Consider the following 14,113-nt stretch of genomic DNA (forward strand, 5'->3'; position numbering starts at 1 on the left):
AAGGGGCTGCTCTCCTGCCCATCAAATCGGTCTTGCCTAGATGGGATACAGCTTTTGTCAAATTTGAAGTCAAACGTAGTTTTTTGGTCATTTTAGCTAACATTAACCCTTTACCTAACCTTAACCTAATTACACTAACCTTATAAAGTTAATTCTCATAACCTGCTGCGCAAGTTCTCGTAAACCTGCTACGAAAAGTCAAGTTTGACAAAAGCTGTATCCCTTCTAGACAAAACTATCAAATCCCATATATAGTCATATCAATGGTCAAATGTCTGAGAGCAGCGAATCACCGAGTAGATCCATAAAGAAAGATAGGGCAAGGGGAAGGGACCCCGAGATGCCGTCTCCAAAAAAGTATTGGATGTCTGAAGGAATTTAGTCCCCTCCCCTTCTCGACAGTACATATTTGAAAAGGCACATTCAAGAAGAGCTTGCACTCCAGCGCAACGTTCAGTGAAGCACAGACGCACAGTCTCTCTCCTCGGGTCTCTTTCGAAACATTTGGTGGAGCCAAACAAAAAATAAGCAGCCATGGATGCCATCAAGAAGAAGATGCAGATGCTCAAGCTCGACAAGGAGAATGCCTTGGACAGAGCTGAGGGAGCCGAGGGAGACAAGAAGGCAGCAGAGGACAAGAGCAAACAGGTCGGCATTATATATGGAACATCTAAATGATTCTAGAAAAGGCACCTGAATACCAGTGGCACTGTTCGCCGCAGTCTCTAAACGTGGATCGATCACCTCTTCAATGTGGATGTATCACTTTTACGGATCATTCGAAATAAGGAGTATTTAAGTGATATTTATGAATAACATCACGACGGGTAGGCTAAGTGACCTGGGTATGAATTATCGGAATAATTGTGTTTACTAATTACGTCCATGTCACTGATTGATGGGTGGGCGAAGTTGTATTAATGTAGCCTAATTATAAAGTAGGAAAATATGTGTAGGCTAATTATAAGTAGGAAATATAGAATTACTGTAGGGAATATGGATAGGCTATTGAAAAACATATGCTTCTTTCAGCATAAAGCAATAGTATATTCACTTTGATGTTCTATTCAACTAAATAAAATGTCCTTTGCATGTGTAGTTAGAGGATGAAATAAGTGAATTGGAAAAGAAATTACGGATCACCGAAGATGAACGTGATAAAGTGCTTGATGAGTTCCAAGCCGCCGAGGAAAAGTTTCTGAACGCCGAGGAGGTGGCCACCAAGGTATTTTGTGGCTCGCATGATTTTCCCTAACTTCTCTCCTCTTTCTCCCTTTCTCTGTCTGTCTGCGTTCTTGCGCCTTGTGCGCGCTCACGCCCTCTGTTTCCCGCTGATCACCCCTGTGAAACTGTCCACACTAAAACAAACCTCAGCTCGAGGATGACTTGGTAGCTCTGCAGAAGAAGCTGAAGGGAACAGAGGATGAGTTGGACAAGTACTCCGAGTCTCTTAAGGATGCCCAGGAGAAACTTGAGGTGGCTGAGAAGACAGCCACGGACGTAAGTAAAGGGCACAAAATCCCCATTCCTGCACACTGCTTCCCACATCAGTCTCACATCAAACTGTAAAATGTGTAAAATGACAGTTATGTGAGAGGCCTTTATTCGGCCTCATCACTCGGTCTAAAGTCTTTTCTCAGATTACCACATGTAGGTTGAATACTTTTTAGGTGTGATGCACCTGTCCAGCCCTAAATGTCTATGGGCCAGCTGGAATGTAGCTTATTATAATAAAGGAATAATATTTAAATCACAAACAATCATGATGTCATGCCAGATATTGTTGAACTGTCATTTTATATATTTTATGGTTTTGTGTCTGTTGTCAAAGATCACAAGTCACCTAAATCATATCAATATAAAGAACAAAAGTGTTTCAGTGTTCTGGTATTTGAATCTCTCCACATAGCCTACATATGAGACCCCAAAGTCAATTTAAGACTCTAAATCAGATTCCTCTCCACAGCTCCTTAAAGTGGACATTTACGAGTGGAAACTGAATTTGTTAAACGTGCAGTCTCCAAGCGGAGTGCGTGTGCACCGCACGGATAAATATAGCCCACTGCTTTATTTGGTCATTGGTCAAGTTAGAGCTTACTTTTTGGGCTGCGCCTGTTTCTTGCAACAGAACAGACTAGGCCTATAGTAAATTAGATTCCCTTAAATTTAATTTTCTAACTATTCTACCATCAACCTGAAGTATTTTCTAATAATGAGATATTTACTCATTAAATCCACTTTTAGATCATTAGTATTTTTGCAAGATTATTCTTGTCTCATTATTAATGTACTTTGTTGTTTTGAGGTACATTTAGTTAAATTCATACTCTAGAGTGTAATTTGGCTTCCCTGCGGTATAATTTGGCTTCATGCAGGGAAGAATTTGCAGTCGGGAAATGCTCCATAAAAGGAAAACTGTCGCTTCATGCATGACACCGGGAGCTGCATTCTGGGGCTTTTTGATTTTCATGTATTGAAAGTGTCTATAGGGTAGCCTACATCTCGATAGACTAAAGGGACTCCCTATGCTCATCTCCTTTCCTATAGGCTGTCATTGTAAATAATTAATTTGTTCTTAACTGATTTGCCTAGTTAAATAAATACAAATCTGCACTGATATGAAAGAGTTAAACTGGTAAAAATTATACATTCTTGGTCGGCATTCACCTATCCCACGTTTTCATATCACTGCAAATGAAGGAAAGGAGATCAGGAAAAAACGAATTTGTTGAACTCCTTGAGTAAGATTCTACAAATGCATAGAAGGCCTCTTGGTACTCTTTAGGAATTATACAGTCTGAATATCTTTTCAATCCCATGTGTACTGTCTAGATAATACCAGCAGATGGTGCTATACACCCGTGCAAGGTCCCTTAGTCAAGGCTTGTAGTAGCTGGGCGTGCCCTTACCATTAGTCCGTCTACCACAGATACACTTTTTATTATGACCAAATGTTGGTTAACCATTATAATATTACGAAAACAAGAAACTAAAAATAAATTATACTTCCCGTATATTTTCGTTTGTAGCCTTAAAGGTTATGAAAGCATGGTTACTTCCGGTGTTAACGTTCAGTTATTGCTGTGTGAGCTCCTCACAGACGACTCGAGTACCGCGGGCAGCCTCCCTCCAGGTACCTTCCAGGGCGTTTGTAGCGCTCCGTTTCCATTTCAAGGAAAGTGTTAGTTTTCTCGTAGTTTTCTTTGCAAGTTGAAATAATGACCGGTTTAACATCACTGGAGGCCGTTAAACGGAAAATAAAAACCCTGCAACAGCAGGCAGACGGTGCTGAAGAGCGAGCTGAAAGACTACAGAGAGAATTGGGCTTGGAGAGGAGAACCAGAGAATCCGTAAGCAAATAAAATAAATAATAAAATAACTGCAAAAAAACATTTCTCAAAGTGAAACAATGATATATTGCTTTTGATATGTTTAATATCCGAGTGAGTAGCACAGACTTTAAAAATCCACGGTGATGCACTCAGCACTGACATAGCGGAATTTCTCTGACATCTGTGCTTCTACACCTGCAGTGCTTGCTGTTTGGGGTTTTAGGCTGGGTTTCTCTACAGCACTTTGAGATATCAGCTGATGTAAGAAGGGCTATATAAATACATTTGATTTGATCCCGTTGCGTTAGCTAACAACCTAAATGTATCATGCTCATTATCATTGATTATGATTCGCCAACTCGGACAGATTACGAGCTCGAGGCGAATTTGATGATTGCCCCAAGTGTACATAGTGTTTAGCTGTGGCGGTAGAGCGCGATTTCAATGATACTGTAACCACCATGTTTCTGATGTCATAGTCCGTTTATATTTTCTTTTAATTGATGGCCATGATGTACAAAGGTAATTGTTTTCACAAACAGTTCTTTGATTAAAATATTCGTTTGTTTAATGGTACTGTATCACCCCCAATATTATTCTCCTGGGTATGCTAGACTTTTGTGCACATAACCTAAAGTAAGTTGTACCTTTTTTTTTACATAATTGCTGCACAGAATTTAAACTATTTTCCATTTAAACAGGAAATAACGTCAAAGAATGTTGCAACAGAGCTACGAACAACATCAATAGCAGAATGTCGTTTTAAACTAGGTTTCCTTATAAGGACATATAGTTGTCGCATGTTCTAAAGAACAGGGGGCCAGCCTCTGAGCTATAGAATCAGGAAATAAAGCCTGTATGCATTTGCTGCTAAGCGGGTTCATTGCCAACATCAACATGGTCACTTCATGTTAGTTTATTTGAAGATGTTTTGGGTGGGGTTTGAAAAGCCACTATATGACCTGATAGTCATCTTAATTTCACTGGCTAGTTTCCATATCTCCATTCACAACATGAGATGGACCCTGCGCACCACTCTAGTGTTAGTATGTGATCAGGCCTCTGAGCGGTTAACCATAGTATGGTGGGGTATTCAAAATAGGTCAACTTTGAGCACCTTTTATCTCTTGAATGTTTTGGCATTCAAGTCCAAAAACTCACTTTCTGACCACTTCTGCAATGTGCCAATATGTATGTGGGAGTTTTCATTCAATTCAAATGGGCTGCTGTCAAAAAGGGATTGAAGTGGTTTTTTTAAAGATTCAAAATAAGTCGACTTTGGTACATATAGGAACAAAGAATAGAGCAGTGGCTGTCCATATCAATTGTTTCTGCTATCAAATGTTCTGTTTTATTACCACAAAAGCATATCTGTAGCTGAATTTGACACTTCCTCAGTATAAAATCTCTTATTAAATGTTTTTTTAAATAGTGTGATTCCATAACTTATTGTTGGTACTAGTGGTAAGGTAATTGATCAAGTGTATTCCCTTCTGTTCTAGTCACACCACCAGTAAAATAACAATAAAGTAGACATTTTGAGAGGATGAAAGGCTGAACTTCATCTAATCTTCAGATATGGTCCTCTGGGAACTCTTCATTAGTGTGTGTGTGGCCTTTGACAGTGTAAACCACTTTGGTGCACCATGAGTCCTCGTTAATGTAACCTCTGGGGTCCAATAATGAGGCCAGGTATTCAGCCTGTCAGCCAGGAGCATTGTTGTCATTACAGTGTGTGGAGTGCAGCTCAGCACAGGGGAATCCTCCTAGGAAGGCCCTTTTCTCTCCCCAACAGGTGACACTGTCATTAGGCTGGCAGATTGAGATGGCACCATTTTAAATAGTCATTACCCAGACCTCTCACCTATAAAACACACAAGACACTGAGGTGGAAAATTCACCAGTATTCTTTATGTTGATATGTTTGTACTGTATGTTTGTCTCTCAATGCATTTTACCCCACGATGCAGGTTCTGCCAAGTTCTTCTCTTCTCTCCTAGGCTGAGGCCGATGTCGCTTCCCTTAACAGACGTATCCAGCTGGTTGAGGAGGAGTTGGATCGTGCTCAGGAGCGTCTGGCAACTGCCCTGACCAAGCTGGAGGAGGCTGAGAAGGCGGCTGACGAGTCCGAGAGGTATATATTTATGGTGGATAGGGAGTTAGACCATAGACTAGACTGAGTTTCTCTTGCCCCCTTACTGTAGTTAAGTCATGGGTGGCGGTGCCACTGACCGGTTCCAACAAACAACCTGTTTCAGCGGTGACTATGAAATCCTGAATAAATTGGCCATGAGGCTCTGTTTCCATTCCTTTGTTTGGTGTATAAACAACCCCTCTATGCTGCACAGCCCAATGCCTGAACATCTGAGACTAGATCAGACCCTGTCTGGGCCTGCCCTGTCATCTCCAGTGATCTAGTGGTGCAATATTTTCCCCCCAGTCCCATTAAAAAAGCTGTCCAGCTGCCCAGGCCTTGACTTTGAAAGGGCATATTAAAGTTTGCCAGCCTGCCAGCCAGCGTGGCTGTGCGGTGGGTGTACCACGGCACTCCCAGAGAGCTGCTTGCAGTGGTACCTGCCCACCCAGGTTTAGTCTGGCCTAGAGATATTGATTTGAGTCATTGAGTTACAGCGCAGTGCATCTGTGAGCCTGTGAATGGGACTCATCCTAGCCTAACATCTGCTGCCTTTCTCTCCCCTGCCTCCCCACAGAGGCATGAAGGTCATTGAGAACAGGGCCTCCAAGGATGAGGAGAAGATGGAGCTGCAGGATATCCAGCTGAAGGAGGCCAAGCACATCGCTGAGGAGGCTGACCGCAAATACGAGGAGGTGAGTCTCTCAGCTGCTGTTGGCCACACAATAACATAATGGCACACACTATGATTAAGTCCACCCTGACATACCCTAAGTCATATAGGGTGTATGTACACAGATATTGGGAGTATATACATAGCCATTTTGTGTATAGTGTAACTCCTTGGTGTTCTGCACCTAAAGGTTGCCCGTAAGCTGGTCATCATTGAGAGTGATCTGGAACGTACAGAAGAGCGCGCCGAGCTTTCAGAAGGGTAAGATTTTTTTTCACTGTCACCTAGGAGTAACGCTGCACATTATTAACATGCATGGATGAGGTTACTTAATGCCACGCCTGGCTCAAAGTTAACTTAACTTTTTATTTTGGACGTGTTGCTCACTCTCGTTGTTGCATGTACTATTAATTTGCATGTTTCATGTTTTGAATGGCCTTTTGTTCACAACATCCACTAACAGATGGATTCGAAGAGCGGAGGACGAGCTAAGAGTTTTGGAACAAAGCTTAAAATCACTTACAGCTTCTGAGGCAAAGGTACTGCAGACTAACAAAGTATTCTGTCAGGTCTATCTTTACAGACTTATGTACGACTTCTTCTTGTCACGTTCATTCACTCTGCTGAATAAAGCCTCTTTCCTGCTAGCACCTTGCTCTGCTTTGCTCTCTTCCTATGTGTGGGCTTATGCTCGGGATATCCTAGAACTAGAGCCTTTTACACCTCTAACCTGGTAGGAACTGTGCAAGAGTAACATCTTTCACATGCCATATTAGCATTCTTAATTTGGCCAATCTGCAAGCTAAAAGGCATCAAAAGCGTCTTTGTATTCTCCACCTTTATTGTTGCATTCCTGCTGTGTTAAGGCACTTTGGTCTCCTTCCTGTAATTCCCCTAGTTCGTATTTATTTTGTTTTGTTTCTTCTCCCCCCTCCTGCTCTCCCTCTGTCCATCCTGCTTCCACTTGTCATCGGTGTCTCAATACGCCTCTCCATTTTGGCACAATTTCCTCTGGACCCTCCTCCACTTCCTCCCCTCTAAAACAACAGCAAATGCTCTGAGCTTGAGGAAGAGTTGAAAACTGTGACCAACAACCTGAAGTCACTGGAGGCCCAGGCTGAGAAGGTAGGTAGTCTGCCGCTGTGTTCAGACCCAGGCATGCTTTCCAAACCCCCCCAGAGCCATGCAGGAGAATGAATGGAAGGAACCTGAAGAACCATTTACAGCAGCACTTGGGTCATTGGATACAGTATCTGCCTTACGAAATTGGAGGGATAAGATTAGTAAAATGTACTTAAAGATGTCAGGCAAATACCTTTCAGTATTTGTTCTGTTAATTGAAGATAAACCTATTGCATCTAAGCCTTGTTGCTTATGATTTTTTAGAACTGTTTGATAAGTCATTAGATGTAAGGTCTTTGTTTCATATATAAGAAAGTGGGAGGGTTTTTAGGTGCTGTCTGTCTCTGTAGACTGGTGCAGATGTTACAGTTGGGTAGATGCATGACTCCTGTGTCTGCTTCTTTTGATCCACAGTACTCACAGAAGGAGGACAAGTACGAGGAGGAGATCAAGGTCCTCACTGACAAGCTGAAGGAGGCAAGTTTCACAACCCCCTTTATCTGGGGGCTTTGGCCAGAGGCCAGGCTATTCCAGTGCTGTGGGTACTGTCGGTCCACAGTATCACTGACTGTGTGACATTTAGACTGATTCTTAAGAACCCGTCTCTCTCTACCACAGGCTGAGACTCGTGCTGAGTTCGCTGAGAGATCAGTAGCCAAACTTGAGAAGACCATCGACGACTTGGAAGGTATGACTTTTTTGCAGTTAATTTCAAAACTGTACTTTGATCTGTTTGGAGTAGGTCTATATTTTATAGTGTCAGTGAGTCTCATTCATGGCCATTCGGTAAGTGTCTATGCTTCTTTCAAAATGTCTTGAACAAGAGGAGGAAACCCTCTTGCCTTCTATGCTACACCTCGTCAATGTACTCTAATCTGTGCTGGTCTTTGCTACCTCTCTCAATTTCCATTATCATATTTAAATTCTGAGCAACACGTGCCCCTGATTGAGTCGCTGTACTTTTGGGTCACATCTGAATGGAAATGACTTTGGTAGTGGGACATTTGACAGGTCATCCTATTCACTCTAAATTCACGTTTGTTCATAGGTTGGGTTGTTTTTGCCGGTTGATCTGCAACAATTACGTTGCATCTGCTTAATGAGAATAAGCTTAGTCACAGTAAGGGATATGCTGCCCTACAACTGCTTGTTACAGTAAATCCTCCGTCTGTAGGTTAAATAATGCATCAGGAGGCTCTCATAGTAATTAGAAGGGCTGAAGAAACAGTCATATGGTCGGTCATGATATCTCTGACATGAGATGTTCAGGACTCTGTTCACTATTTCTTGATGATGCTGAGGAATTTGTCGACCTCAATCACATTTCTGTTCTATCCTCTTCTGGTATAACTTTTTTTTTCTCTTCCTTTTCCACTCTGTCACTCTCCCTGGGCTGTTTCACCCACCTCCCTCTGGGGTCTTGCTGATGACCCGGATGCCCTTCACCACCCTTTCCACACACCCCTCCACCTCTGCCCCCTCCTCCTCCCTGTCTGTGCACTTGGCCCACGTCCCAATAGATGAGTTGTATGCCCAGAAACTGAAGTACAAGGCAATCAGCGAGGAGCTGGACAACGCCCTCAACGACATGACTTCCATGTAATTCTCCATCTGCGCTGCCTGCTTGTGCCTCTGTCATCACCTCCTTGCACCTCCCATCCCCATTGTCCAGCCATCACAATCTTCTGTCTATCTGAAATCCATCTGTTTCTGTTCGTACAAGATAAAGTGGTTCACGTTACTGTTAGAAAAGCAGCTAATTATTTCTATACACTAGGTAGTCTAAAGGTCCTCGTCAAAGGATAGTTAAAGTGGGTTGTATATTGCAAGTACTGGCTAACTGTGGGAATTGTTTAAGCTCACTCAATGGTTTCCATTCTCACTTAGACTTGTGGTTGTGAGGACATTCTCTCCATTAAAGTCAGTTACCATTTTTAGCAGTGCAGTAGAGTACTTGAACCTAGACTTGTTTTGTATGAACAGAATACAGCATGGAGGTTCTTTGTTTACCCATTTGGGCTTCCATTTTAATAACTACCATATTGTATTACTTTTTACACAAAAGTAATCGTAATTCATTTTGTGATAGTATTTTAAATGTACATTGTTCGACCAACAAATTAATGTCTTAATTTCAAAATATTCATAATATTTTGTTAGCCCTTAATGCATGTGAGGTGTCTATTGAAATGCAATATTTCAATGTGAGCCTTCTTCTGGGTCTTTAAACTGAGTTTCTCCATGTAGTCGGTGTGCTTTTGTGTTCTGTACATTTTCCAAGTGTAGCTCACTTGTTTTTACTACTAACAAGGTCTACTTCTGTATGGAAGAAAGGCCCCATGCGTCCCCCTTGAAATTCCTTTTTGTTCATAACGACAGTTGAGGGGAAACTGTCACAATCTACAGTCCGGTTGCCTTTGGAAGTTGTCTTTGTTGGGTTTTATGCTGTGCCCCTTTGGCATCTGAGAAGATATCAGATGTGTCAAAGCTGGAGGTGGAACACCATGTATGACAGATGTTTGGTCAACTGATGCTCCTCATGACTCCTTGGAAAGGTCTTTCATGTGATCAGAGGTTTGGTGTGTTTGAGGTGGTTGCTGCAGTAGTTGTCGTACACTGTCTGTATCCCTCCATGGCAATACCTCCCAGTGGGGCATTGTGGCTCTAGCCTGTCCTTTGTGCTGTGGCGCCAGTAGCGCTGATGTGTTGCTGCGCGTCTGTTTTCCAACCAACCCCCTATAGCAGTACCTCACTGTACCTCTTCTCTTCCGCACAGATAAATTGTTTACACCTCATCAAAGACGCCTCCCGCCAGCTGAGCAGCATCGCTCTGCTCTCTCCCGGCCTTTCTTCCGTTTCCCAACCCTTCTGTCCATGCTTTCCTTTACTCCCCATGTTCTCATCCTGTCAGTGTTGTATCCCATCTCTTGTATAGAACCTCTGAATCTTTCTGTGTTGTATACAAATAAACCTTCTTCCTTCTATGTAAGCTTTATCTCCTTATTCTATCCTTTTCTGTTCCTTCTGAATTTAATTTTCATTTCTATTTATTTTCAAGCGGCTCTAATAATAAAACTAGGGAGCCCTGATGTTAGTAATGTTGTCATTGTTTTTTTTAATGTCTCAGGAACCCATAAACAAATGTTATGGTGCTGGCATTCTTACAAGTTCAGTTGAAAGTACCTCTGTTTTAATGTCCATTGGTGTTGATCAACATTTTCATTCATTTTGAGAGGCGAGATGTGAAATGTGCACTGTCCAGTGAACAGTTCTTGCAATTAGGCCTACTACACACTTGTAGCTCTTATTCAACTTTCCCTCATTTAATAGGTATATACCTAAGGGAGTAGTGATTATCTTACAGCCTTAATGAAGGTATGTTTTTTTTTTAAGGGGCATCATGGCACATACGGCTGTTAAAACAAATGTAGCTTCTAAGGCGACTGTCATTTAGCTCAATGCAGTATAGTTAATGTAATGTTTTGATAGGGAGGTGGCACATGTTGGATTGCTATTGAACGAGTAGGGAAAGTAGTAGGCGTGAAGAGAAGCACAGTATGTAGGACTGTCTGCCTTTGCCTGTTGAAAGTGAGTTGGAAAGGGTAGTAAGATTGACTATTGAGATGCTGATGTTGATGACATGAAGTCTGCAATTTGCAATATCATTTTATTGTTGAAATAAATTAATAGATATGCACTTTCACGAATCATTGTTTTCAATTAAATGCGAGCATCACAGGCACTAGCACTTAGTTAACTGCACCTAACTCGCAGTATTTATTAAGTCAAATTGTTAGCCATTTTATGTGTTCCAAGCACTTCATTCATTCACAACTAGAGTTTTGAATGTCCAGGCCACTCAATGATATGTTCTCCCACAGTCGGCGTTTAATGTAGAACCGTGTGGTATGGGTGCGTGGAATATCCTGGGCATCTATGACATCAGGTAGTGATCCTCCATACAGGGCTGGAATTTGGCAGCTTCTATACTGCCTTAGTTGCACCTATAAGACTTTAAGCAGGATCTGTACATTACATGCCTGCTGGTGCTGGAAGGTATATTTAGACATTGAGGAGAACCCACTGGCAATTTGTTACTCTTTTTCACTCAATTATCCACCCCAGAGAAATGTTGTTCATATCTCCATTCACAAAGTTCAGAGGCATTCCACCCATCCCCTTCTGCAGTTACTACACTGTTCTGTGGAGAGTAGACTGAATGTATGTATCTATGCCATTTTCAAACAAGGTAAGGTATCAGGTGTGAAGTGATCCCACATGAAGCTTTCACTTGAGCTCTAGTCTGTTACTGCACTGATTTCCTGTTCTTTCTCGTTCTCTCGTTTTCCTACTTGCTTTCTGACTGCAAAGATCGCCTCTACCAGCAACTTAACAAAAACCGCCTTCTTTCTAACGAACTAAGAGTGGCCTTGAATGAGGACTAGATAGTGCGAATGTTTCAGCCATGAGCTTTGTACCGTAGTGACAGTATAATGCTCTGTAAGAAAGATGCGTGCTTGTATTGTGTTTGTATGATGCCCATAATGCTGGAGATGTTACTGCTGGCGTAACAAGCGATCTACAAAGTAATGGGTTAATCTATATACTTACTGTATACTCTTACAACTAGGTACTGTAATGTGCCTTTATATACCATTTTAAATATAGTATACTATACGCACCACTTGTTGATTTCCCTAGTTTAAGCATGGTGAAGGCAATGCTGTGTACTGCATGTATGGTTACTGCCACAGCATAGTTACAGCATTGTTTTTTTTCTCTAACTGAGAGTTTTTGCTTTTGATGGCTAATTATGTAACTCTGACTAACAGTACTTTTTTTTTAAAATTCATAATCGAAGCCATCTCGAATATTGATGGTCCTTGGCCTGCTGTTGTGGGGTGCTTTTGCATGTTGTGGGTTGCTTGCTTGGATTTTAATATTTTTGTTTTATTTGGTGTTTAACAGAGAAACTGGCACATGCTAAAGAAGAGAACCTCGATATGCACCAGATGCTGGACCAGACTCTAATGGAACTAAATAACATGTGAAAGCCTGGTTTACACACTGGTTTGGGCTTTCTGTATTTGTACCTCGCATGCCATGAACCCTCCTTCCATTCCATGCCCATGTTGAGGAACACAAACCGATGCTTTTCCTTTTGCACCATCCTGCTTTCAGTGGAACTCAACAAGGAAGGTACAGCATTTCCTTCATGAAACCCAAAATGAGAAACACTTCTATTTTTGCCAGCTGATTGTATAATGTCAGCATTTTGTAATCATTGAGTTTAGTTTATTTTTGACAAGTTATCAGGTGAAATTACGTGCCATTTGCTACGAAGGTTATTTTTATCTGCATTTGATAGATTGAAGGGGATGAATCTGGCACAAACTCATTTCACCCTGGTTATGCACATACCTTACATTTCAATCAAAGACAAAGTGGAAAAATGTTTCACTTAATTCAACTTCAACGTACGTACAGAATTAGTAGTGTAGGAGAACATGATTTTAGTTTTTGAAGACTTTTGTATTAAACTTTCCTCAAGTATACATTGGATAAGCCTGTCCACATGTATATTGGTGCTGTGTTAGGGGGTTGTTCCACCAATTCGGTGCCTTTTTGAGAAGTGTTTCTTGATTTCACCTAATTGAAACATTCTGTCATCAAGAGCACATTCATGTTCAACGTTTTCCCATCTCAAGACGGGGGAAAAATACTATAAGTGTCAAATAAAGTAACGGTTGGTCAGACTGTAACAGGGTTGGTCAGACTGTAACAGGGTTGGTCAGACTGTAACAGGGTTGGTCAGACTAATCTTAAATCCCCTTGTGACATGGGGAATAGAAGTTTGTGTGCAACAGGGAGTGGTAATTGAAGCCTGTATCTATGGGTAACAGAGTTGACATGTTATGCTCGACCCACTCTGTTTTCCGATTTGACTATTAGATACATTGTTTTCGAAAGGAATAGTTTTAAAGAAACAAAATGATGGGAACTGTAAAGACATTTTAGGGTTAAATGGGGTCAAATCTTCCTAGAGGATTTTGGCACTTTAGCAAGTATTTATTCTATAAAAAAATCTGATTTATTGAATTCTCCATGTTTATTAAATGGCACGTCCTTTTAATATAAACTGCTTTTCAAATTCAGTATTGGTGCACAATTTCTACTTAATATATCAGAGGGATACAAAAAGCCCTTTTTGTGGAACAACCCTAGGACATTTTAGGAAAGGCCAAAATTAATTTTGTTTAATTTTTTGGCCTATATCAATCCATGGCTAGAAAGGGATCTACTTACACTCCAGAAGTATATTTGTTTTTCTTTTCATCCTTAAACTCATTATAAAATCTCTATGGCAACATTCTTGCTAAATGCATTCCTGTTCTTTTTTGTTTTGTTTAAACCATGGTTCGAAACAACATTTTTGTATTGTCTAGAAATATTATTTGAATCATGTGGGTCTGCCTCACTTTGTTTCACTATTGTTTTATGAAATTAGATGTTTTAAATGTAAAAAAAAAAAATTGTGAATAAAATTGCACAGTTTGAGATTTTCTAAAGTGGAGTATTTTTATTTGGTTGTCCTTAATCAGTTTCTTATATATTGTAAAGTGTCTTTTTTTATTTATTTTTAAAGATCCTACAAAACACAATCAATTGGAAGTCTTAAGGCATCTTGAGAGGAATTAAGTGGACCCCTTAAATACAGTGCTGCATTATAAACCTTGTTAACCCTCAGCTTTGTGTGTGCCCCCAGAACAAATGGTAATCTGTTCATCTTCCAACCTTGTTACATTGACTGCTCATTCTGATCTAGGTGTTGGTTTGACTTCCAGAGGTCAT

At 41.0% G+C, this 14,113-nt stretch overlaps 1 protein-coding gene across 5 annotated transcripts; it reads left to right on the forward strand.

Moving 5' to 3' along the window:
- The first annotated feature begins 417 nt into the window (after positions 1–417).
- LOC112218576 (tropomyosin alpha-1 chain) lies at positions 418–13,819 on the forward strand. Of its 5 annotated transcripts, none has more exons than XM_042301537.1 (10): positions 419–648; positions 1,100–1,225; positions 1,375–1,500; positions 5,333–5,466; positions 6,044–6,161; positions 6,330–6,400; positions 7,189–7,264; positions 7,676–7,738; positions 7,880–7,949; positions 12,230–13,819. In XM_042301537.1, exons 1-10 carry the CDS (start codon positions 535–537, stop codon positions 12,310–12,312), a joined length of 981 nt encoding a protein of 326 aa, XP_042157471.1. In that variant the 5' UTR covers positions 419–534; the 3' UTR covers positions 12,313–13,819. The 5 variants fall into 5 exon arrangements, with proteins under 5 accessions (XP_024235246.1, XP_042157471.1, XP_024235245.1 ...); XM_024379473.2 differs by lacking the exons at positions 1,100–1,225; positions 12,230–13,819 and adding exons at positions 8,782–8,860; positions 10,038–10,245 and having other exon boundaries at positions 421–648; XM_024379478.2 differs by lacking the exon at positions 1,375–1,500 and having other exon boundaries at positions 418–648.
- The last annotated feature ends 294 nt before the right edge of the window (positions 13,820–14,113 follow it).

The sequence above is a fragment of the Oncorhynchus tshawytscha genome, linkage group LG19, assembly GCF_018296145.1.
Source record: "Oncorhynchus tshawytscha isolate Ot180627B linkage group LG19, Otsh_v2.0, whole genome shotgun sequence".
Classification (NCBI taxonomy): Eukaryota; Metazoa; Chordata; class Actinopteri; order Salmoniformes; family Salmonidae; genus Oncorhynchus; species Oncorhynchus tshawytscha.